Source organism: Gorilla gorilla, chromosome 4 (assembly GCF_029281585.2).
Source record: "Gorilla gorilla gorilla isolate KB3781 chromosome 4, NHGRI_mGorGor1-v2.1_pri, whole genome shotgun sequence".
Classification (NCBI taxonomy): Eukaryota; Metazoa; Chordata; class Mammalia; order Primates; family Hominidae; genus Gorilla; species Gorilla gorilla.
Window position 1 is genome coordinate 16090223 of NC_073228.2, and position 26472 is coordinate 16116694.

At 53.3% G+C, this 26472-nt stretch overlaps 1 protein-coding gene across 1 annotated transcript; it reads left to right on the top strand.

Annotated features, from left to right (window-relative positions):
- The first annotated feature begins 5859 nt into the window (after positions 1-5859).
- TRIM47 (tripartite motif containing 47) lies at positions 5860-10298 on the top strand. Its single transcript, XM_004041026.5, has 6 exons — positions 5860-6586; positions 7647-7742; positions 7968-8198; positions 8361-8559; positions 8985-9059; positions 9337-10298. Exons 1-6 carry the CDS (start codon positions 5921-5923, stop codon positions 9975-9977), a joined length of 1908 nt encoding a protein of 635 aa, XP_004041074.4. The 5' UTR covers positions 5860-5920; the 3' UTR covers positions 9978-10298.
- Positions 10299-26472: the final 16174 nt, after the last annotated feature.

A 26472-nucleotide genomic window follows, 5' to 3' on the forward strand; every position in this document is an offset into this window, starting at 1 on the left:
TTTTTTTTTTTTTTTTTGAGACAGTTTCGCTCTTGTTGCCCAGGCTGGAGTGCAATGGCATGATCTCGGCTCACTGCAACTTCTGCCTCCTGGGTTCAAGCGATTCTCCTGCTTCAGCCTCCGGAGTAGCTGGGATTACAGGCATGTGCCACCACGCCCGGCTAATTTTTTGTATTTTTAGTACAGACGGGGTTTCTCCATGTTGGTTAGGCTGGTCCTGAACTCCCCACCTCAGGTGACCCGCCCGCCTCGGCCTCCCAAAGTGCTGGGATTACAGGCGTGAGCCACCGCACCTGACTTAAATTGTTTACTATCTATTTATTTATTTATTTATTTTTTTTGAGATGGAGTCTCACTGTCACTCAGGCTGGAGTGCAGTGCCCCAATCTCGGCTCACTGCAACCTCTGCCTCCTGGGTTCAAGCAATTCTCCTGCCTCAGCCTCCTGAGTAGCTGGGACTACAGGCATGCACTACCATGCCTGGCTAATTTTTGTATTTTTAGTAGACAGAGGGTTTTGCCATGTTGGCCAGGCTGGTCTCAAACTCCTCGTCACAGATGAGCCACCGCACCTGGCCTGTTTACTTTTTAAATAATATATTCATTTGACATTCATACAAACCAAATGTTTAAAAATACATAAAAAGCCAGGCGCGGTGGCTCACACCTGTAATCCCAGCACTTTGGGAGGCCGAGGCAGGTGGATCACAAGGTCAGGAGATCAAGACCATGCTGGCTAACACGGTGAAACCCCCTCTCCACTAAAAATACAAAAAATTAGCCGGGCATGGTGGCAGGCGCCTATAGTCCCAGCTACTCAGGAGGCTGAGGCAGGAGAATGGCGTGAACCCGGGAGGTAGAGCTTGCAGTGAGCCGAGATGGTGCCACTGCACTCCAGCCTGGGGGACAGAGCGAGACTCCGTCTCAAAAAAAAAAAAAAAAAAAAAAACTTGTTCAGAGACAGAAAAAAAGACAATGAAACAAACAAACAGAAAAACAAAAAAGCTTTTTAACCAAAAAACAAAAACAAAATAAAAAAGTACATCAAAAGCATAAAGAAGGCTAGGCGCGGTAGCTCATGCCTGTAGTCCCAGCAATTTGGGAGGCCAGAGTGGGTGGCTCACCTGTGGTCAGGAGTTCAAGACCAGCCTGGCCAACATGGTGAAGCCCCCTCTCTACTAAAAATACAAAAATTAGCTGGTCGTGGTAGTGCACGCCTATAGTCCCAGCTGCTCTGGAGGCTGAGGCACGAGGATGGCTTGAACCCAGGAGGCGGCAGTTGCAGTGAGCCGAGAGTAAGCCACTGCACTCCAGCTGGGGGAAAGAGTGAGACTCTGTCTAAAAAAAAAAAAAAAAAAAAAAAAAGCATAAAGAAAAGGAAGTGCTGTTAGGGACATGGTGTTTGGATCCCCTTTCAATAATTTTCAGAGACAGAAGTAAAGCTAGAAATAGCTTTTCAATTACTCTCATCACCAGATTGCTTTTTGCTTTTTTTTTTTTTTTTTTTCCAGAGACAGGGTCTTAATACGTTGCCAGGCTGGTCTCAAACCCCTGAGCTCAAGTCCTCGTGCCTTGGCTCCCAAAGTCCCGGGATTATAGGCGTGAACCACCACGCCCAGCCACTTGTTTTTGATTTTTTTCCTTTTTTTCTCAAGCACTACTACTACAGCCAGACAGTCATATGTGAGATTTATAATTATTCAAGCTGCAACCTCTTGAGCTTAAATTCTGCTTCCTCTGCAGGACAAGTTATGTGACCTCTGGCAAGACATGGTACCTATCGGAATTCCAGTTGCCATCCTTTAGGATAGGGTCCTTGGACAGACAGAATGAGGGCAGGTGTGAACATGCTGAGCTCACATGGTGCCAGTTACCCTTGCCCTTGACTCTTAGACAATTCATTTTGAAGGGAACTAATACACCAGGCAAACAACTTCAAAACTTTGGAAATGGAAATGAAATAGCAAGATGCCAGGCTGGGCGCGGTGGCTCACGTCTGTAATCCCAGCACTTCGGGAGGCCGAGGCAGGCAGATCACCTGAGGTCAGGGGTTTGAGACCAGCCTGGCCAACATGGTGAAACCCCATCGCTACTAAAAAATACAAAATTTAGCCGAGCGTGGTGATGCATGCCTGTAATCCCAGCTACTGGGGAGGCTGAAGCAGGAGAATCGCTTGAACCCAGGAGGTGGAGGTTGCAGTGAGCTGAGATTGCGCCACTGAACTCCAGCCTGGGCGACAGAGCGAGACTCCATTTCAAAAAAAAAGAAAAGAAGTAGCAAGATGCCACCACACTGACAAACCGCATCTCTGTGCTTTCCTCCTGGGGAGCAGATCTTTTCAAGCAGGGAGGACAGCAGGCTGTGGGTGGGGAGCAGAGGGTTGGCTGGGACCCAACCGGAAAGGCACCCCCTCCTTCCAGAACCAGGCAGGTTTGTGGCCTCACCAAACCCAGGCAGCCTGGGCACCAAAGCCATGGAGCAGGGTGGCACTGATGCCTGGGCCTCCCAACCACTCCTGGGGCTTGGCAAACAAGTGATAGTCCTGATCAAGTGCTCTAGTGCTCTTGGTGGAAACCAACGTATGGAACTCATTACCCACCTTCCTGCCAAATCAGACACACCCAGGCCGGCTCCCTCTGCTACTCCCTCTGCCCGGAAGGTCTTTTCCCACCCCAGTCTCTGCCTGCCTGAGTCCTGGCAGTCTGTGAAAGCCCAGCTCAAATGCCACTTCCACAGTTCCCCAGCCTTTCCCATGGAGCCCCCAGGAGCAGATTGCACCGCTCTTTTGGCACTTGGAGTTGCAACAGTCTGAATGTGTGTGTACCCTCAGAATTGATGTGTTGAGATCCTGACCCCTAAGGTGATGGTCCTAGGAGGTGGGGTCTTCAGGCGGGCGGAGCCTCATTCATGGCATGAGTGCCCTTGTCCAAGGGGCCCCAAAGGCTCTCTGGCTGTCTCTTGGCCATGTGAGGACACAGTGGGAAGGCAGCCATCTACAACCCAGGAAGCAGCTCTCACTGGAACCCTGACTGTGCTGTCACCGTGATCGCAGACTTCCAGCCTCCAGAACCGTGAGGAGTGTCTGTTGTGTATAAGCCACCCAGTCTCTGGTGTTCTGGGATAGCAGCCCAGACACACTAAGACAGGGGTTACTGAGTGCCTGGAGAGCCAGCTCCCTCCCCAAGAGGCTGGGTCCCTTCTTCTTTCTTTTTTTTTTTTTTTTCTTTTTTTTTTTTGAGATGGAGTCTCGCTGTGTCGCTGAGGCTGGAGAGTACAGTGGCACAACCTCTGCCTCCTTGGTTCAAGCGATTCTCCTGCCTCAGACTCCCGAGTAGCTGAGAATACAAGTGTGTGCACCACCACACCCGGCTAATTTTTTTGTATTTTTAGTAGAGATGGGGTTTCGCCATGTTAACCAGGCTGGTCTGGAACTCGTGACCTCAAGTGATCCGCCCACCTCAGCCTCCCAAAGTCCTGAGATTCCAGGCGTGAGCCACCGCACCCGGCACATTTGTGCTCTTTTGCTTGTGTTTTCTCCTCTTTAGCTCTGAACTCATGAAGTGCCTTCTGAACATTTCTAGCCTGGTCTCAGGGGACCTGAGGGTATTTTCCCACCCCCCAAGCCTAGAGAGCTGGGGAAACAGAGGCAGGAATGCAGACCCGGTGGGAGAGGTGGACAAGGGTTTGGGATGGCCGCAGCAGTGTGTGCTGAGGTTTAGGGAAGGGCCAGGGTCCTGGAACACAGAGAGGGCCAGGAACACCGGGGGACATGCATGACCTCTAGCACATTTGGGCCTGGGCCTCTCTCCAACATTTCCTTACTTATGCACTGTTACAGGTTGAATCATGTTCCCTGAAAAAGACGTATTCGGATCCTAACCCCCAGGACGTGTGGCTGTGACCTTATTTGGAAATAGAGTATTTTCAGATGTGACTGAGTTAAGATGAGGGCATACTGGAGTAGAGCGTGCCCTAATCCAACGACTGGTGTCCTGATAAGAGGAAATGGGCACCGGGCACAGTGGCTCACGCCTGTAATCCTAGCACTTTGGGAGGCTGAGGCAGGCAGATTACTTGAGCCCAGCAGTTTGAGTGGGCAACAGAGCAAGACTCCCTAAAAAAAAAAAAAAAAAAAAAAAGGACATTTGAACACAGACACAGAGAAAAGGCAAATGACAACAGAGACTGATATTAGAGTGCATCTTACAGCTACAAGCCAAGGAACGCCAAGAATTGCCAGCCAGTACCAGAAGCTGGGACAGACGCCCAGGACAGAGTCTCCCTCAGATCCTGCAGAAGGAAGCCACGCTGCAGCACCTTACTGAAACACAGCATTTCTTTCTATTCCAAATGGAGAGAATACACCAGAGTGGTATGAGCAGTTACCTGTGACTTTGTCACTAACCAAAATTACAGATATCTCTGGGTGCGTGGCTCATGTCTGTAATCCCAGCACTTTGGGAGGCCGAGGCGGGTGGATCACCTGAAGTCAGCAGTTCGAGACCAGCTTGGCCAACATGGTGAAACCCCGTCTCTACTAAAAATACAAAAATTAGCCAAATGTGGTGGCGGGCGCCTGTAATCCCAGCTACTCAAGAGTCCGAGGCGGGAGAATCGCTTGAACCCAGGAGGCAGAGGTTGCAGTGAGCTGAGATTGCGCCACTGCACTCCAGCCTGGGTGACAAGAGCGAAACTCCATCTAAAAAAATAAAAATAAAAAAACATTATTTGGAATTTTCAATGCGAAATGTGTCTGTTCTCCCCCAGCTTGTTAATTTATTATTTATTTATATCGGCATGGACCCATAGATGTTTATTTTACACTTTGGGTTATAATCAGTGCTACTTTACTTATTTTGTTGTCATTCTGGTGTAGTGTTTTAACTTAACATTATTGAGATATAACTCATACAATAAAATGCACCACTTTAAGTGCATAATTAGATGAGCCTTAAATACTTCCAGTTGAGAAACCCCCAACCCCACCACAGGTGTCCCCAGTGTCCAGGGACCAGAACTACATTCCTCAGACAAGGGACTTAGGGAATGATGTCAACTTCCCATTTCAGGTCTAGAAAAGTCCAAGTTCCCTAATTGGGGTAAAGAGTCGCTAAAGGAGCTGGGTGCTGTGGCTCACGCCTGTAATCCCAGCACTCTGGGAGGCCGAGGCAGGTGGATCACCTGAGGTCACGAGTTCAAGACCAGCCTGGACAAGGTGAAACTCCGTCTCTATGAAAAAATACAAAAATTTGCCTGGTGTGGTGGCAAGCGCCTGTAATTCCAGCTACTTGGGAGGCTGAGGCAGGAGAATCACTTGAATCCGGGAGGCGGAGGTTGCAGTGAGCCGAGATAGCGCCCCTGCACTCCAGCCTGGGCGACAAGAGAGGAACTCTGTCTCAAAAAAAAAAAAGAGTCGTTAAGGGGCAAAAACATATGTACATCAGCAGTTATTTTTCTCTGCAGTCAGCAGCTCAGGAACTTTGCTAAGGGTGCCAGGGAGGGGTCGAGCGCAAAGGTGCAGGCATGACACAGCTAGACCCGCCCAGCCCCTGCGGAGCCCTGGCCTGGCCCAGAAGGACCAGAGGGATGGAGGCTGAGTCCTTCCCATTCCTTCCACTGTACCTCTCGCGTTCTCCGCCCGCTCTCACTCAGTTTCACACCCTTTCAGCAGCGCCCTTCCTTAGGACCACGCGGACTCCCCTGGGGGTCGCGCGGGCTCGGAGGTCTCCCCGCGTTGTCTGGGCGGGGACTGGGAGTCTGCGGGCCCGCGGGCGGGCGGCGCTGCGGGGCGGGCCGAGCTGGGGGCGGGCGGGGGCCGGAGCCCTGGCCTAGGTCCCAGGGGGAGGTGCCGCGGTGCGAACGGCCCGGGTCCCTCCCAGGCCGGAGCAGAATCGGCGGCGCCCTGGGCGGCCGCGGAGTCATGGACGGCAGTGGACCCTTCAGCTGCCCCATCTGCCTAGAGCCACTCCGGGAGCCGGTGACGCTGCCCTGCGGCCACAACTTCTGTCTCGCCTGCCTGGGCGCGCTCTGGCCGCATCGTGGCGCCGGCGGACCCGGAGGCGCGGCCCGCTGCCCGCTGTGCCAGGAGCCCTTCCCCGACGGCCTTCAGCTCCGCAAGAACCACACGCTGTCCGAGCTGCTGCAGCTCCGCCAGGGCTCGGGCCCCGGGCCCGGCCCCGGCCCGGCCCCTGCCCTGGCCCCGGAGCCCTCGGCACCCAGCGCGCCGCCCAGTGCCCCGGAGCCGTCGGCCCCCTGCGCTCCCGAGCCGTGGCCCGCGGGCGAAGAGCCAGTGCGCTGCGACGCGTGCCCCGAGGGCGCGGCCCTGCCCGCCGCGCTGTCCTGCCTCTCCTGCCTCGCCTCCTTTTGCCCCGCGCACCTGGGCCCGCACGAGCGCAGCCCCGCGCTCCGCGGACACCGCCTGGTGCCGCCGCTGCGCCGGCTAGAGGAGAGCCTGTGCCCGCGCCACCTACGGCCGCTCGAGCGCTACTGCCGCGCGGAGCGCGTGTGTCTGTGCGAGGCCTGCGCCGCCCAGGAGCACCGCGGCCACGAGCTGGTGCCGCTGGAGCAGGAGCGCGCGCTTCAGGAGGTGGGCTCCGGGGGCACACTAGGGTGAGCCGGGGCTGGTGACTGACCGCGCGCGAGCGGGCCGAGGACCTTGGACCCCCCAATCTTCCCGGGTTGGGTCTTAATCTCCTCCTTTAACCTGAGGATCTTTGCGGTCCCTTCCAGCCTTGACAAGGTCATCTGCTGGCGGTGATGGAGATGGGAAGGGAGGAAGGAGGGACGTGAGAACAGGACAAGGACGCGAAGAGCGGGCAGGGGACCTGAAGCCGGGCCGGGGTCTATGGGGGTGTAGGCGGGAGGGAGCCGGGTTAGGCCCGCGGAGTTCCGGTAGCGTGGCTGCTGCTCCCGCCCGGAGGCTCACGCCGGTCTCAGCTCAGATTTGCCCTGGGCTGAGGCAGCGGCTTTCGATGGGTGTGGCAGGCGGCAGGAGGGCGGCAGAGGGCGACCGGGCACACAGATTCTCTGTCCAGCTGTTCCGGGGGCCAGTGGTGGGATCATGTGCGCCGCGGCCTCTACCTCCCGCCCCCAGTTTCCTTTGGCCTCCAGCCGGGTCTTGGCGCCTCTGGCCAAGGGATTTTCCGTCTCTCCTGCCTGGAGCAGTGACTCATAAGACCTAGGGGATTTGCCCGGAATCCCCTTTTTTCCAGGCCTGGACTGTGGATGCAGGCTCTTTGGGAACAGTGATCCTCAGGACAGCTCAATGCCTCCTTGTGCAGTCACATCCCCGCCGCCCCCCTCCCAACCTAACTCGCTTACTCTGTGCCTCTTCCCCGCCGGAGGAAGTTCTCAAATTCATCTGAGCAACACTGAGACCAGCGGACGGGCCTGTACTAGGCCTCCTGTCAGAGACCCGAGGCAGACACCCAGTCAGCCTGCACGCCCCCCAGGCGTTCAGGAAAGGCACCAGCCTGGGCTGCAGGCACCTCTGGCATATTATGGGACATCGTGGCCACTCCAGTCCCACCTGATGCACAGATACCACTCCCCAGTCACCCCCTTCTCTCCCCTGGCAAGGCCTGGGACCCGAGCATAGGGCTGTGGCCTCTGCCAGACCTCACACTCATGGAGGGTGTTGTCCACAGGCTGAGCAGTCCAAAGTCCTGAGCGCCGTGGAGGACCGCATGGACGAGCTGGGTGCTGGCATTGCACAGTCCAGGCGCACGGTGGCCCTCATTAAGGTCAAACACCCCTCCCTCAGCATGGAACAATCCACTCCAAACAAACCATGCCCATACCTACTGAGCACAAGTGTCCCCTGACCTGGCCCAGATCCAGGACAGGCTCACTCTGGCCCCTCTGTCCCCTCAAGAGGGCCGGTGGGAAGCCGGGGTCAGGGAAGGAGGGGGATACAGTCCGGGACGGTTCTTTGCCCTCATTGCCCCCTCTACTGTCGTCCTGTGCAGAGTGCAGCCGTGGCAGAGCGGGAGAGGGTGAGCCGGCTGTTTGCAGATGCTGCGGCCGCCCTGCAGGGCTTCCAGACCCAGGTGCTGGGCTTCATCGAGGAGGGGGAAGCTGCCATGCTAGGCCGCTCCCAGGGTGACCTGCGGCGACAGGAGGAACAGCGCAGCCGCCTGAGCCGAGTCCGCCAGAATCTCAGCCAGGTCCCCGAAGCTGACTCAGTCAGCTTCCTGCAGGTGAAGGCCGCTCTGGGGGCCACGGAAGGAAGAGAAGCTGGGACAGGTGGGGTGGAGGGAGGAGGAGGCAGTGGGTGCATGACTTCCTGGCAGAGCTGCCTCCACCCCCAGCAAAGAGGAGCCATGGCCAGCAGCACTTTAATGGGCATTTGTCTGGCACAGGAGCTGCTGGCACTAAGGCTGGCCCTGGAGGATGGGTGTGGCCCTGGGCCTGGACCCCCGAGGGAGCTCAGCTTCACCAAATCATCCCAAGCTGTCCGTGCAGTGAGAGACATGCTGGCCGTGGCCTGCGTCAACCAGTGGGAGCAGCTGAGGGGGCCGGGTGGCAACGAGGACGGGCCACAGAAGCTGGACTCGGAAGGTGGGCACCGCCCCACGCCCCCCGATGACTCACCCTCTCCCAGCCTCTCGCACAGGCCCCCAGGCCTGGTGCCCATCCAGAAGTGGAGGAGGAAAACTGTGCCTGGCACAGGGAGGAGCCCAAATCCTGCCAGTGACTAGAGCTGCCACCCTGTGGGGATCAATCAGCCCCTTGGACCTGGGGTAGAGGCGGCTTCTCCCAGCCCACCCTCTAGCTCCAGAGGGCTGTGGACCGGGAAGCATGTGGGGCAAGAGGCAGAACACAGGCAACGGGCAGGTGTGTGAGCACAGCGTGCCACATCTGGGTGGTGCTTGCTCCCTGGTGGCTCTGGACTCTGGGAGGAAGTGAAGGGGGTAGGGATTGTAGTCACAGGTTCAGAGGGGGGCAGTCTCGGGGCGTTCTCACCACTATCTCCTCTTCTACAGCTGATGCTGAGCCCCAGGACCTCGAGAGCACGAACCTCTTGGAGAGTGAAGCTCCCAGGGACTATTTCCTCAAGTGTAAGTGGACGCCCGTGCCCCCTCCACTCACACTGGGCCCTCCCAGGGCTGCTGGGCTGGTCCCAGCAGGGCCCTGGCACACAAGGGATAGGATTCCTCTCCCCAGTTTGTGGGGAGAGCTAGGGCAGCTCCTGGGGTGGTCCCCGGCGGGGCTGGGTTGTGCCAATTGGAAAGCAGGGGAGAGGCTGTGTTTTGGGGGGGGTGGGTACTTGGTGAGGGGCCGTGCCCTCTGAGCCTGGCCCTGAGCCCTGCCTCTCTCTTCTGTCCACGGGATCAGTTGCCTATATCGTGGATTTGGACAGCGACACAGCAGACAAGTTCCTGCAGCTGTTTGGAACCAAAGGTGTCAAGAGGGTGCTGTGTCCTATCAACTACCCCTTGTCGCCCACCCGCTTCACCCATTGTGAGCAGGTGCTGGGCGAGGGTGCCCTGGACCGAGGCACCTACTACTGGGAGGTGGAGATTATCGAGGGCTGGGTCAGCGTGGGGGTCATGGCCGAAGACTTCTCCCCACAAGAGCCCTACGACCGCGGCCGGCTGGGCCGCAACGCCCACTCCTGCTGCCTGCAGTGGAATGGACGCAGCTTCTCTGTCTGGTTTCATGGGCTGGAGGCTCCCCTGCCCCACCCCTTCTCGCCCACGGTGGGGGTCTGCCTGGAATACGCCGACCGTGCCTTGGCCTTCTATGCCGTACGGGACGGCAAGATGAGCCTGCTGCGGAGGCTGAAGGCCTCCCGGCCCCGCCGGGGTGGCATCCCGGCCTCCCCCATTGACCCCTTCCAGAGCCGCCTGGACAGTCACTTTGCGGGGCTCTTCACCCACAGACTCAAGCCTGCCTTCTTCCTGGAGAGTGTGGACGCCCACTTGCAGATCGGGCCCCTCAAGAAGTCCTGCATATCCGTGCTGAAGAGGAGGTGATGCCGGGCACGGGCGCTCCTGCTGCGGTCTCTGCTCCAGGAAGCTGCCTCCTCTGGGCCCTCTCCTTCATCTGGGAAGGCACCAGCATGAGTCCCACACACCCAGCCTTCTCATTTCTAGAGGCTTCCACCTTTTATACACTCAGCCTTCCCTCTCCCAGGCAGGAGGACCCCCAGACCCTGTTCCCCTGCAGACCTCGCTTCTGGGAGACAGAGCTACAGCTGGGACAGCTCCAAGCTACCCTGACCCCTCCTTTCCCAGGTTTCTAGAACAGTGTCTGGCATGTAGTAGATGCTCAATAAACACTTGTTGAATGACTGACTCCTTTTCCATCCTCTCTACCCAAGGATTCCCAGAACTGCTCTCATTTGTAAGCTGGCTGAGTGGGCAGGCAGGAGAAGGGCCGGAGCCCCTGGTCCCAGGATTCCTGTTGAGAGGGAGCCCTGGCCTGGGAGAAGGGGGCTGGAACAGGGTACCTGCCCTTTGGGGCACCCCCACTCCCTTTTTCCCAGCACAGGCAGCCAGAGGTGGCTTCTCCAGCCCCACTGCCGTCCTGGCTGCTTGAGTGTTTGCTTGGGATGGCCTGACTCCCACCAGCTATTTTTATCTTTCATGCCGCAGCCTAGTTCTGGACCTGCCTTTGCTGTTTGTACTGTTTGTGCCCAGCATTAAATGCAGGCATCACCCCTCCAGGAACAGGGCAGGACCCCTGGGCGTGGGCAAGAGAGTTTTGAGACCTGGAGCTTCCTTCACACATAGCCCTCAGCCCACAGAGCTGGCCTACGGTGTGGCTGGAGCCCAGAACATCTACAATAAGATAACTTATGTCCTGGCCGGGCGCGGTGGCTCATGCCTGTAATCCCAGCACTTTGGGAGGCCAAGGCAGGCAGATCACTTGAGGTCAGGAGTTCGAGACCAGCCTAGGCAACATGGTGAAACCCTCGTCTCTACTAAAAATACAAAAATTAGCCGGGCATGGTGGTGGGCGCCTGTAATCCCAGCTACTCAGGGGCCTGAGGCAGGAGAATCACTTGAACCCGGAAGGCAGAGGTTGCAGTGAGCCGAGATCAATCATACCACTGCACTCCAGCCTGGGCGACAGAGCAAGACTCCATCTCAAAAAATAAAAGGACTTATGTCCCCCTCTGGAATCTTCTTGCCCTCCATGCTGGGAATACCTGTGACCTGTGCCCCAGGAGAGCCTCTGCCTCTCTTCTGGGAGGGCCCAGTGCCCTCTGCTGCCCTAGAACCTGAGCCAGGCCTGGGGTGCCCTGAGGCTACAGTCCAGTGTGTTTCCAGGCCCAGGCCAGCTCACTCCTGCCTGGGTTCTGTGTGGCCCAGGTGCACCCCAGAGAGGGGCTGTGGCCGAGGGCAAGGGCAGACAGAAAGGCCTCTCAGACAGACGCCCAGCTCAAGGTCAGGCGGGATAATGGGTGAGTTATGCAGCCAGACAGCAAGGCCATACAAGTCCAGCCCCAGCAGCCTCAGCAGCTAAAAATAGCCCCTCCCATAGAGCCTGGGCCCCAGCAGCCAGGATGTTGTTTTTCCGGGCGGGGCCTCCTTGCCCCTGGTGCTTTGTGTTTTCAACACCGTTCCCTTGGCAGCCATGGGTCCCCAGCTCACCCGGCAGTGAAAGGGCTGGTGGAGAAGGCTGCCCCGCTGTCCCCTTGGATGCTCCTTGGACCACCTACTACAAGCCTCCTACCTTGCACAGGACCGCTCCCACCCCTCAGGCCACCTTCTGTCTCATCTTGTCCCCCAACTTGGCACTCCCTACCCCACAGGCGCCCCTCGCCAGGGAACCTTCTGGTCTCTGACCCTGCAGGAAGTGTTGGCATGTCCTGGAATGTGAGCTAGACAGGCCTGGTGCTTTCTTGGTGGAATTCAGGCATGACTAGTCACACCTGTGGCCACAGACACAGCCACTCAGCAAGCATGCCATCTGCAGAGTGGCCTCTAGCTCCAGAGTCTTGCGTGGAAGTTTGGGAAACAAACATCTCTTTAAAAAAATATTGAGGCTGGGCATGATGGCTCACACCTGTAATCCCAGCACTTTGGGAGGCTGAGGTGGGAGGATCACTCAAGCCCAGGAGTTTGAGATCAGTATGGCCAACATGGTGAGACCTCATCGCTACAAAAAACAAAAATAAAAAAAAAATTGGGGCCAGGCGCGGTGGCTCACGCCTGTAATCCCAGCACTTTGGGAGGCTGAGGCAGGCGGATCACGAGGTCAGGAGATCGAGACCATCCTGGCTAACATGGTGAAATCCCGTCTCTACTAAAAATACAAAAAAATTAGCCAGGCACTGTGGGGGGTGCCTGTAGTCCCAGCTACTCGGGAGGCTGAGGCAGGAGAAAGGCGTGAACCCGGGAGGCAGAGCTTGCAGTGAGCTGAGATAGCGCCACTGCACTCCAGCCTGGGCGATAGAGTGAAACTCCGTCTCAAAAAAAAAAAATTGGCCAGGTGTGATAGCTCATGTCTGTAATCTCAGCACTTTGGGAGGCCAAGACGGGTGGATCACGAGGTCAGGAGTTCAAGACCAGCGTGGCCAACATGGTGAAACCGTGTCTCTACTAAAAATACAAAAAAAATTAGCTGGGCGTGGTGGCAGGCGCCTGTAATCCCAGCTACTTGCGAGGCTGAGGCAGAGAATCACTTGAACCCAGCAGGCAGAGGTTGCAGTGAGTCGAGATCGTGCCACTGCACTCCAGCCTGGGAGACAGAGTGAGACTCCGTCTCAAAAAACAAACAAAAACAAAAAGCCAGCATGGTGGTGCACACCTGTGGTCTCAGCTACTTGGGAGGCTGAGATGGGAAGGTCCCTTGAGCCCAGGAGGTTGGGGCTGCAGTGAGCCATGTTCATGCCACTATACTCCAGCCTGGGTGACAGGGTGAGACCCTGTCTCAAAAATAAATACATAAAGTAAAATACATTGGCTGAGTGCAGTGGCTCACGCCTGTAATCCCAGCACTTTGGGAGGCCGAGGTGGGCGGATCACGAGGTCAGGAGATCAAGACCAACTTGGCTAACACCGTGAAACCCCGTCTCTACTAAAAATACAAAAAATTAGCCGGGCACGGTGGTGGGCGCCTGTAGTCCTAGCTACTCGGGAGGCTGAGGCAGGAGAATGGCATGAACCTGGGAGGCGGAACTTGCAGTGAGCCGAGATAGCGCCACTGCAGTCCGGCCTGGGCAAAAGAGCGAGACTCTGTCTCAAAAAATAAATAAATAAATAAATAAATAAATAATAAAAATAAATAAATAAATAAAATACATTTTAAAATGTAGAGACGGGGTTCTGTACCCTGCCTGAAACAAGCATTTTAATCCCATATCCCTGTATTGCAGCTTTGCAGCTCAGAGCCAGGGATTGGCTGGCCCCTGGGTACACAGCTAGCAAGGGGCTGGCTCTTCAGATCCCAAGTTTCAGACTCCGAAGCCTGGAGTGTTAGCTACAATCTCGCATTTCCTTTGTCACCCTGGAGTGTGAGAGTGTGTGTGTGAGTGTGTGTGTGTGTGTGTGGTCTGCATGCCTATGTGTTTTGTGTGTATGCGTATATGTGCGTATATCTGTATACATGTGTGTATGTCTTCATGTGTGTCTGTGTGCTGTGTGTGAGTGTCTGCCTGGGTGAACGCCTGTGTGTGAATGCATGTTGCTCCAGCCCAGTGACTTTTCCAACAATGCTCTGAGAAGACCTAGGAGGAGGTGCACTGAGCGGGGTGGGCTGGGGAAAGGCTGGGGGAGGTCCCTCAGCACCCCTGCCAACACCTTAATCAGAGAAGCATTTGCCTATTTGATTCAAGACTCCTTTAAAAAAAGAAACTGTGAAAAAGAAAAAAATGAGAAAACCACCGATCTAGTCTCAACGTTCCCCTCCCACTACCATTTACAGAGGAAGAAACTGAGGCACAAGGGTACTGGGGGACTGCCCACTGTTACCCAGTCCAGAACACTCTTTCCATACCACCCAGCCTAGGTGTGTCTTGTGCTTAGAAATGCCTAAACAAGCCAGGCGTGGTAGCTCATGCCTGTAATCCCAGCACTTTGGGAGGCTGAGGCGGGCGGATCACTTGAGATCAGGAGTTCGAGACCAGCCCCGTCTCTACTAAAAAATACAAAAATTAGCCGGGAGTGGTGGCACGTGCCTGTAGTCCCAGCTACTCGGGAGGGTGAGGCAAAAGAATCACTTGAATCTGGGGGGTGGAGGTTGCAGTGAGCCGAGATCACACCCCTGCACTCCAGCCTGGGTAACAGAGCAAGACTCTGTCTCCAAAAAACAAGAAATGTCTAAACACACACACACACATACACACACCTCACACACACACAGAGCCCTGCTTCCCAGCGCTGCCGCCTGTGTATATGCTGCCCTCGGCTGGGTCCCAGTTCCCACGGTCACCGGAGCCTTGGCAAGGCTGCCCGAGGGTCTGTGGCCTCAGAAGCTCCCGCCAGAGCCCCTGCCAGGCCCAGACAATGGTGCAGGGTGAGGAGTTTCCGAGGCTTTGGCGCTGGTTGCTGGGCCTGGCTGCTCTGGGCCAGGCAGGGCGCCAACCTCCACTCCCACTTTGTTTCTGTGGGAAAATGAGCTGGGGTTCCAACTAACAGCCTGAGGAAGAGCTTGGGCTGCTCCCATGGCCTCCCCACACCCCAGGAGGAAACAGACCCCCAGACTTCTTCCCTCCCTTCTCCTCATCCTTGTCCTCCCCTTCCCGAGGCCCGAGGAACACTCACAGAAGTGCCTCCCTTCACCCCCTCTCCTCCCAGGCAGAGCGGGTGCGGCTGGACTGTGACTCCCCCAGGCCTGGCCAGGAGGATGGGGCCGAACTGGGTGTGGCTGAGGCTGGCGGCTACTGCATCTCTCCCAGGAGGAAAGTACTCTAGTACTTCTTTATCTCAGGGGATGCGTTCCCAGACCCCCCGTGGGTGCCTGCTGCTGCGGATGGTACAGAATCCTATATGCACTATGGTTTTTCTATCTGGTAACCAAGATGGCTAAAAGTAAACAATGGGCGGGCAGTCCCTACAGTGTGGATTCCCCGAACAAAGGGATGGTTCTTGTCCCAGGCAGGCTGGATGAAGTGGGATGGTGTGAGATTTCATCATGCTACTCAGAACGGCATGCAATCTAAAACTTATGAGTTGTTTACTTCTGGAATCTTCCATTTAACATTTTTGGACTGCAGTAGACTGTGGGTAAGCAAAACCATGGATAACAGGGGACTACTAGAGCACTGAGCAGGGTCTGTGTCCCGTTCAACCCCAAACACCCCACACACATTTGATGCCGACATTCAAAATCTGGAAGGTGGCCAGGTGTGCTGGCTCATGCCTGTAATGCCAGCACTTTGGGAGGCCGAGGAGGGCAGATCACGAGGTCAGGAGTTCAAGACCAGCCTTATCAACATAGTGAAACCCCGTCTCTACTAAAATATAAAAATTAGCTGGGCATGGTGGTGCACGCCTGTAATCCCAGCTACTCAGAAGGCTGAGGCAGGAGAATCGCCTGAACCCGGGAGGCGGAGGTTGCAGTGAGCTGAGATCGCACCACTGTACTCCAGCCTGGGCAACAGAGCAAGACTCCATCTCAAACAAACAAACAAAATCTAGAAGGCGAGATCATTCCCCGTCCACACAGTCAGATCTGGGAGATGCATAAGAAATGAAGGAAGCCCCTGGTGGTCCTTGTGGGCTTCGCTTGGGACGGAGAGCCTCCGTGTTCTCCCCACGTCTTCCTGACACCCTCAGGTATATGGAACCAAACAGAGATGGGGTCTTGCTGTGTTGACCTGGCCGGTCTCCAACTTCTGGGCCCAAGCACTCTTCCCACTTCATCTTCCCAAAGTGCTGGGATTATAGGCATGAGCCACAACACCCATACCCAGCCTGTACTTTATCTTTAAATGACATTCAAATTTTGAATTTTACTCAATAGCTGGGATTACAGGCGTGCACCACCACGCCCGGCTAATTTTTGTATTTTTAGCCCAATGCTGCTTTAATACACAAGCCCAGCCCAATATTGCTTTAATATAAAAAACAGGCCAGGCATGGTGGCTCACGCCGGTAATCCTAGCATTTTGGGAGGCTGAGGCGGGCGGATCACCTGAGGTCAGGAGTTTGAGACCAGTATGGCTAACATGGTGAAATCCCGTCTCTACTAAAAATACAAAAATTAGCCAGGCATGGTGGCTAATCCCAGCTACTTGGGAGGCTGAAGCAGGAGGATGGCTTGAATCCATGAGGTGGAGGTTGCAGTGAGCTGAGATGGCACCATTGCACTCCAGCCTGGGTTATAAGAAGGAAACTCCAACTGAAATAAAATAAAATAAATAAAAAACAGCTGGGCTTGGGGGCTGACACCTATAATCCCAGAACTTTGGGAGGCTGAGGTGGGAGGATCGCTTGAGCCCAGGAGTTGGAGACCAGCCTGGGCAACATAGCAAGATCCCGTCTCTACCAAAAAAAAATAAAAAATAAATAAACAAATAAAAAACTAGCCAGGAGTGGTGGCGTGAGCCTGTAGTCCCAGCCACTCAGAAGCCTGAGGTGGGAGTACTGGTTGTTTGAGCCCCAGAGTTCAAGGTTGCAGTGAGCTGTGATCGCACTACCACACTTCAGCCTGGGTGACAGAGATCCGTGGGGGATCCCAAGCATCTGTTTTTCAGGGGCTAAGATTAGCCCACACCTAAGTTTTCCAGACACTACATCTTGTTCTACCCGTTTTGATAGGAAACTTTCACTCACTCATTCAACTATAATGTATCAGGGCTGGGCACAGTGGCTTATGCCTGTAATCCCAACATCTTGAGAGGCTGAGGCAAGAGGATCGCTTGAGGTGAGAAGTTCCAGACCTGCCTGGGCAACACAGTGAGACCCCCATGCCTAAAATAAAAATAAAAAATTAGGCTAGGTGAGGTGGCTCATACCTGTAATCCTAGCACCTTGTGAAGCCAAGGCAAGGGGGACTCTTGAGCTCAGGAGTTCAAGACTACCCTGGGCAACATAGCAAGACCTTGTCCCTGTAAAAATAAAAACAAATTAGCTGGGGTGGTGGTGCATGCCTGCAGGCCCAGCTGTTCAGGAGGCTGAGGTGGGAGGATCACTTGAGCCCAGGAGTTCAAGACTACAGTGAGCTACCATTGCACCACTGAACTCCAGCCTGGGTGACAGAGTGAGTCCTTGTCTCTAAAACAAAACAAAACTATTGTGTATATATATATATATTATATATATATATATATATAATATATATATATATATATATTATATATATATATATAATATATATTATGTAGAGTGTCTATGTAGATACAGAGATGCCAACTCATATATTATATGTTATACATATATAATTATCATATATTATATATTATACATATATAATTATCATATATTATATATTATACATATATAATTATCATATATTATATATTATACATATATAATTATCATATATTATATATTATACATATATAATTATCATATATTATATATTTTATATATATTATATATATATATTTGAGTTGGAGTCCCACTCTGTCTCTCAAGCTGGAGTGCAGTGGCACAATCTCAGCTCACTGCCACCTCTGCCTCCCGGGTTCAAGTGATTCTCCTACCTCAACCTCCCGAGTAGTTGTGATTACAGGTGTGCACCACCACACTGAGCTAATTTTTGCATTTTTAGTAGAGATGGGGTTTCTCCATGTTGTCCAGGCTGGTCTTGAACTCCTGACCTCGGGTGATCCACCCACCTCAGCTTCCCAAAGTGCTGGGATTACAGGCGTGAGCCACCGCACATGGCCAACCAAACAATATTTAATCACTGTAGGGCACAGTGCTCAGTGCCAGGGATACAGCAGTGGGTGTCACAGAGATGCCCCTGTCCTCACAGGCACCACACAAACGGCTGTGGGATAGGTGTCACTGTACTAAGTACTATCAAAGAAAAGCACAGCAACCCCACTTCTGGATACGTATCCAAAATAACTGAAAGCAGGCCGTGTGCAGTGGCTCACACCTGTAATCCCAGCACTTTGGGAGGTCGAGGCAGGTTGATCACTTGAGGCCAGGAGTTCGAGACCAGCCTGGCCAACAGGGTGAAACCCCCGTCTCTACTAAAAATACAAAATTAGCCGGGTGTGGTGGCAGGAGCCTGTAATCCCAGCTACTCTGGAGGCTGAGGCAGGAGAATCCCTTGAACCCGGGAGGTGGAGGCTATAGTGAGCCAAGATCACACCATTCCACTCCAGCCTGGGACAATCCAAGTGTCCATAGACACATGAATAAATAAGCAAAAAAAAAAAAAATGCATATACACACACAAAGTGGACTATTATTCATCCCTAAACAATCAAGAAGTTCTGACATATGCTACACTTTGGATAAACTTTGAAGACATTATGCCAAGTAAAATAAGCCAATCACAAAAAGACAAATACTTTATGATTCCATTTATATGAGGTCCCTAGAATACGATGGAGGTTGCCAGGGGCTGGGCAACAGGGAATGGGGAGTTGGTGTTTAATGGGGACAGTTTCAGTGTGGAATGATGACAAAGTTCTGGAGATGGATGGTGCTGATGGCTGCACAACAACGTATTCACTGAAAGCCCCTGAAGTGTACATTTAAAAATGGTTAAAATTGGCTGGGCGTGGTGGCTCACGCCTGTAAATCCAGCACTCTGGGAGGCCGAGGTGGGTGGATCACGGGGTCAGGAGATCAAGGCCAAGATGGTGAAACCCTGTCTCTACTAAAATACAAAAAGTAGCTGGGTGTGGTGGCGGGCGCCTGTAGTCCCAGCTACTCAGGAGGCTGAGGCAGGAGAATGGCGTGAACCCAGGAGGTGGAGCTTGCAGTGAGCCGAGATTGCGCCACCGCACTCCAGCCTGGTGACAAAGCGAGATTCCGTCTCAAAAAAAAAAAAAATGTTATAATGGTGAATTTTATGTTATGTATATTTTACCACATGTCCCCCCTCCCCTGCCAAAAAAAAAAAAAAAAGAAAGAAAAGGACAGTGGCCATGAGAAGGAGCCCTAATGGGGATGGCAGTAGGCCATTTCTAGGGCTCACTTCCTTGAAGAAAGGACTGCTGAGGCCTGAAGGACAAGGAGGAGTTAACAAGACAGAAAGGATGGGTGTGGGCTCGAGACCAACCAGGGCGCTGCAGGGGACAGCAATGCAGGGCAGAAGGGTGAGAGGCCCAAGGTGGCAGGCCAGGTCCTGCAGAGCAGAGCCTGGTAAGGATTCTGGACTTTTCCTAGGAACAATGGGAAGCCAGGGCATGGTCTCACATGGGGAAACAGTACAATCAGATTTGAAGTTTCGGCTGGGCGCCATGGCTCACGCCTGTAATCCTAGCACTTAGGGAGGCTGAGGCGGGAGGATCACGAGCTCAGGAGTTCAGGGCCAGCCTGGGCAACATGGTGAAACCCCATCTCTACCAAAAATACAAAAAAAAAAAAAAAAATTAGCCAGGCATGGTGATGCACACCTGTGATCTCTGCTACTCTGAAGGCTGAGGTATGAGCATTGCTTGAGCCCAGGAGGCAGACGTTGCGGTGAGCTGAGATCACACTACTGCACTCCAGCCTGGGTGACAGAGTGAGACATTTCAAAAAAAAAAAAAAAGGGTTTGAAGTTTCAAAATCATTCTATTATTTAGGTGAGAGATAAGCTTAAGGAGGGGAAAAAGAGGATGAAAATGACTAAAACTGCCACCTTGCACCTTGCCAGGGAAGTGGAGAAGAGCCCCCTAACTCTGGGAAGGGGGACCAGAAATATAATAGCAGGGAGGGGCCAGGCCCTTAAGCACCTCCCCTGGTCCCTCCTCTCCTCCAGCTCTCTAGTGTAGGGGGGGTCCCTCCAGCCAAGGCTCCTCAGTACTGGGATGCGGACATCTTCAGAGGTCACACCGCCCCTTTCTGGCTTTCTGTGGTTTTGGAGGCTCAGAAGCGGAAATGCACTCGAGGGGTGTATAAACACTCTAACAGCAGGAATTGCTCAGAACAGGCCTTGCAGCTGTGTCTGGGGAAACTGAACTTGACAGAGCCAGGAGGTCCCAGCGGGAACTTCAGGGTGGGGCCCATCTCTATAGCAACCAGAAACAGCCCCAGACACGCTCTGGCCCTGCTTCTGATGAGGGAGCGGGCAACTTGTGTTCTTGAAATACGGCCAAAAAGGACTCATCCAAAATAGCCCACTTCCACGTCACCAAACATCACCAACGCCTCACAGGGCATCTGCCACTCCGCAGCAGAGCAACCAACAGTGAGTGGCAGAAAGTTACCAATGACTTACCAGGAGTTTTATTTTTCTCACTGGCGTATTAGAAAGAGGACAACTGGCTGAAAGAAAAAGACTTGGTGTATCAAGCACAAATTTGTTCCCCAAAACTCAGGTAAAAGAAATGTCCATTTGGGTAGTTTCCCTAAATCAAGTAAAATGTGATTATAGGCCAGGCACGGTGGCTCACGCCTGTAATCCCAGCACCTTGGGAGGCCGAGGCAGGCGGATCACGAGGTCAGGAGATCGAGACCATCCTGGCTAACACGGTGAAACCCCGTCTCTACTAAAAATACAAAAAATTAGCCGGGCATGGTGGCAGGCGCCTATAGTCCCATCTACTTGGGACGCTGAGGCAGGAGAATGGCATGAACCCGGGAGGTGGAGTTTGCAGTGAGTCGAGATGGCGCCACTGCACTCCAGCCTGGGCCATATAGAGCTAGACTCCGTCTCAAAAAAAAAAAAAAATGTGATTATAAGCTGCCCTTTGCCAAGAAAGTAAGAAATTCAACTTCAGGCATATGGGGAGGGGCATCTTCCCCCTCAGTAGAATCACTATTATCATTATTATTATTATTATTTATTATTATTATTTGAGATGGAGTCATCCAGGCTGAAGCGTACAATCTTGGCTTACTGCAACCTCTGCCTCCCAGGTTCAAGTGATTCTCCTGCCTCAGCCTCCCGAGTAGCTGGGATTACAGGCGCCCACCACCATGCCTGGCTAATTTTTGTATTTTTAGTAGAGACAGGGTTTCACCATGTTGGCCAGGCTGGTCTCGAACTCCTGACCTAAGGTGATTGGCCCACTTCGGCCTCCCAAAGTGCTGGGATTACAGGCGAGAGCCACTGCACCTGGCATTATATGGTGATTCCATGGTGCCCAGGGGATGGGAGAGCTTTCTTCCCTGCACCAACTCTGTTGCTCAGGCTGGAGTGCAGTGGCACCATCTCAGCTCACTACAACCTCCGCCTCTCGGGTTCAAGTGATTCTCCTGCCTCAGCCTCCTGTGTAGCTGGGATTACAAGTGTGCGCTACCACGCCCGGCTAATTTTTGTATTTTTAGTAGAGACGGGATTTCACCATGTTGGCCAGGCTGGTCTCGAACTCCTTGCTTCAAGTGATCCACCCACTTTGGACTCCCAAGTGCTGGAATTACAGGCATGAGCCACTCCACCGGGGCCTCAGATGGGAGAGCTTCTACTCTGTTCTCTACAGGGTCTGCTGCTCAGATGCCTACCATCCGAGCCCAAGTGCTTCTATTTTTTATTTTTATTTTTATTTCTGAGACAGAGTCTCACTCTGTCACCCAGGCTGGAGTGCAATGGCATGATCTCGGCTCACCGCAACCTCCGCCTCCAGGGTTCAAGCAGTTCTCTCGCCTCAGCCTCCCAAGTAGCTGTGATTACAGGCACGCGCCACCACGCCCGGCTAATTTTATATTTTTTAGTAAAGACAAGGTTTCTCCATGTTGGTCAGGCTGGTCTTGAACTCCCAACCTCAGGTAATCCACCCACCTCGGCCTCCCAAAGTGCTGGGATTACAGGTGTGAGCCACTGCGCCCGGCTCCAAGGGCTTCTAGCTGCAGCTGAGGCCCTACTGCCCTGGGCCAAGCACACTTTGGGGATGATGCCAAATTCTTGACTCTTAGCTCCAAACCCACGGCATTAATGTGCTAGGACTGTCGTAACAAGATACCACAAACCAGGCGGCTTCAACAATCAAAATGGGCCGGGCGCGGTGGCTCACGCCTGTAATCCCAGCACTGTGGGAGGCCGAGGCGGGCACATCACGAGGTCAGGAGATCGAGAACATCCTGGCTAACACGGTGGAACCCCCGTCTCTACTAAAAATACAAAAAAATTAGCCGGGCATGGTGGCGGGCGCCTGTAGTCCCAGCTACTCAGGAGGCTGAGGCAGGAGAATGGCGTGAATCCCGGAGGCGGAGCTTGCAGTGAGCTGAGATCACGCCAGTGCACTCCAGCCTGGGCAACAGAGTGAGACTCTGTCTCAAAACAAACAAACAAACAAAAACAATCAAAATGTATTGTCTCAGTGCTGGAGACCGAAGTCTGGAATCAAAGTATGGGCAGGGTCGAATCCTTCTGAGGCTGTGAGAGCGAATCTGTCCCCTGACGCTCTCCTTGCTTCTGGTGGTTTGTTGACAATATGTAGCAATCCGTGTAGCAATCTTGGTAGCTCTCTGCCTCCCTCTTTGCACTGCCTGCCTTCTCCTTGCGTGTGTGTCTGTGTCCAAGTTTCTCCTTCTTACAAGGGCACCAGTCACGCTGGATTTAGGGCCCACCCTAATGATCTCATCTTAACTAACGATGTCTTCAACAACCCTATTTCCAAATAAGGTCACTTTCTGAGGTACTGCAGGTCAGGACTTCGACATGTGAATTTGAAGTGGGGGGGACCGAACGCAACTCATAACACCCACCCACCCAACTCAGCTTCATGGTCTGGCTGGGACTCAGAGCCACATGTCTTTGTTTTCTTAATTTTATTTTTTATTACTACTTTTTGAGATGGAGTCTTGCCCTGTCGCCCAGGCTGGAGTGCAGTGGTGCGATCTTGGCTCACTGCAAGCTCCGCCTCCTGGATTCCAGAGATTTTCTTGCCTCAGCCTCCTGAGTAGCTGGGACTACAGGCACACGCCACCACGCCCAGATAATTTTCGTATTTTTAGTAGAGATGGGGTTTCACCGTGTTGCCCAGGCTGGCCTCGAACGCCTGCCCTCAGGTGATCCACCTGCCTGGGCCTCCCAAACTGCTGTGATTACAGGCGTGAGCCAATGCACCCAGAGCCACGTTTCTCCATTGCCTGCTGCTCCCTGCCAGGCTCTGCCAAGAGGGGGCGCTAGAGAGGCCTGAAGGGCTGGAGAAGGCCCCAGCCTCCCATCTGCTCACTATTTTTGCCTGTATTGTACCCAGGAAAGCTTCTTCATTGGGGCAGCTGCAGTTCTTTAGCAGCAGCTGAATCCAGTTTCTACTTTTTCCAACCCTTGCAGAACCAGCTACCCTGAGCTCCCTTCAGAGGCACCGGCACCAGCACCAGCCGGCCCAGGCCCGCTCTTCAGAGGGCTGGGTTTTAGTACCCTGGGGCTCCTCTTTCAAGCCTCTGTATTATTGTTGATTTTGGTGTTTTGTTTTGTTTTTTGAGATGGGGTCTCACTCTGTCACCCAGGCTGGAGTGCAATGGTGCAAACTCATCTCACTGCAACCTCTGCCTCCTGAGCGAAGCAATCCTCCCACCTCAGCCTCCTGAGTAGCTGGGACTACAGGTGCGCTCCACCACCCCCGGCTAACTTTTTGTATTTTTAGTAGAGATGGGGGCTTCACCGTGTTGGCCAGGCTGGTCTCAAACTCCTGACCTCAAGTGTCCACCGTGAGCCACCACGCCGGCAGCACTTTTTTTTTTTTGAGTTTCACTCTTTTTGCCCAGGCTGGAGTGCAATGGCGCCATCTCGGCTCACTGCAACCTCCGCCTTCCAGATTCCAGCTATTCTCCTGCCTCAGCCTCCCGTGTAGCTGGGATTACAGGCTTGCGCCACCATGCCTGGCTAATTTTGTAGTTTTAGTAGAGACGGGGTTTCACCATGTTGGCCAGGCTGGTCTTGAACTCCCGACTCAGGTGATCTGCCCACCTCGGCTTCCCAAAGTGCTGGGATTAGAGGCGCGAGCCACCGAGCCCGGCCTTTTCAGCAATTTTTTTTTTTTTTTTTTTTTTTTTGAGACGGAGTCTCACTCTGTCGCCGAGACTGGAGTGCAGTGGCTCGATCTCTGCTCACTGCAAGCTCCGCCTCCCGGGTTCACGCCATTCTCCTGCCTCAGCCTCCCGAGTAGCTGGGACTACAGGTGCTCACCACCACACCCAGCTAATTTTTTTGTATTTTTTTTTTTAGTAGAGACAGGGTTTCACCGTGTTAGCCAGGATGGTCTCGATCTCCTGACCTCGTGATCCACCTGCCTCGGCCTCCCAAAGTGCTGGATTTACAGGCGTCAGCAACTGCGCCCGGCTGCTTGCAGCAATTTTTTAAGATGACAAAATAAAATAGAAAATTTCAGAATATATCCCACTACAAAATACAAATTAAGCAGCACGTGGTGGTGGCAGGGCCTGTACTCTCAGCTACTTGGGAGGCTGAGGCAGGACCACTGCTTGATGCCAGGAGTTCAAGACCATCCTGGGCAACATAATGGAACCCCATCTCTACCAAAAAAATTTTTAAACTAGCCAGGCATGGTGATGTGCGCTTGTAGTCCCAGCTACTCAGGAGGCTGAGGTAAAAAGATTGCTTGAGCCCGGGAGGTTGAAGGTGCAGTAAGCCATGATTGCACCACTCCAGCATGAGTGACAATGTAAGACAGGGTCTCGCTCTGTCACCCAGGCTGGTCTCAAACTCCTGGGCTCAAGCCCTATATATTTTTACTGTGGGTCAAGGTAAGGAAAAACAGCCACCGTTTGGTAAATGCTGCCAACCTTTTTTTTTTTTTTTTTTTTAATTTTTAGAGGGAGGGTCTCACTATGTTGCCCAGGATGGTCTTAAACTCCTGGGCTGAAGCAATCCTCCTGCCTCAGTCTTCCAAAATGCTGGGATTACAGGCATGAGCCACCTCTACGGGCCTGCCAACCTCTTTTATGTCATGGCACACACAGAAAATGATTTGTTCAGTGAAAATGGTATTTATTTGGCTCACTGGGGCAAACAGATTAATCTTATTGGGAGTCAAGAGGCGACCAGGCGGGGGCAGTGGCTCACACCTGTAATCCTAACACTTTTGGGAGTGTTAGGTGGGCGGATGACTTGAGGTCAGGAATTTGAGACCAGCTTGGCCAACATGGTGAAACCCCATCTCTACTAAAAATACAAAGATTAGCTGGGCGTGGTGGCACCCATCTGTAGTCCCAGCTACTCTGGAGGCTGAGGCATGAGAATTGCTTGAACCCGGGAGGCGGAGGCTGCAGTGAGCAGAGATCATGTCAATGCACTCCACCCCAGGAGACGGGCAAGACCCTGTATCAAAAATAAATAAATAATAAATAAAATTATAAACAGAAAAAACAGGAGACCAGTTCAGGGGCTCAGCTGCCCCAGACCTTGCCTGCTGGTATCTGAGGCCGACCTGCACTCCTCCTTAGCACACCGCTAAGATGTGCTCCAGTGTGGAGAATATGAGCATCATACTGCAGTGAAAAAGAGATCTGGAGACAGGCAGACAGGAGTATGAGGCTGGAGGAGAGGTCTGAGTACTGAGACCTGGGCCCAGGGGGGCCTCCAGCTGCTCACCTGGTTCAGCAACAAACCATTGTTGCACTCTTCGGTTTGAGTTTTGAGTTCTGGTACGTTCCAGCCCCAAAGTCACGGGAGCTGCCCAGGAAGTGTGTTCACATGGTCATATGTTTTTGTAAAACTTAGGAATTCTGGACATTGTAGCCGGAGCTGGTCAAGCTTGTTATCTCTCCACTGCAACTTCCTCTTCTTGTCATTTCCCCTCCTGTCAGGAGGCCTCACTGTAGCCACAGTATTGTGAATGAATAATTGTGGGGTTTTTTTTTTTTTTGAGTTAGAGCTTTCCTCTCGTTGCCCAGGCTGGAGTGCAGTGGCTTGATCTCAGCTCACTGCAACCTCCGTCTCCAGGGTTCAAGCGATTCTCCTGCCTCAGCCTCCCGAGTAGCTGGGATTACAGGTGACCGCTACCATACCCAGCTAATTTTTTGTATTTTTAGTAAAGGCGGGGTTTCACCACGTTGGCCAGGCTGGTCTCAAACTCCTGACCTCAGGTGATCCACCTTCCTCAGCCTCCCAAAGTGCTGGGATTACAGGCATGAGCCACTGCGCCCGGCCTGTGTATTTTATTTCTTAAAAAGAGCCTCCAGATCACTTGAGTCCAGGAGTTCCAAGGAAGCAGTGAGCTATGATCGCACCTGGGTGACAGAATGAGACCCTGTCTCAAAAAACAAAAACATAAACAACCAAGAGAGCCTCCAAAATTGTATAAGCTTCAAGGCCTGGCAAAACCTGAACTTGCTCCTGTCTCCAATGTATTTGGCAAAGGGGTGGGAGAGGGGTGGGCAGGTTGTCCCCATCTTCCCATTCATGGTCCTTAGAGCAGCCCATGCCGCCTGCTCTTTGCTGGGGGGATTTTCCTTTTTTTCTTTTTTTTTTCTTTGAGACAGAATCTTCCTTTGTTGCCCAGGC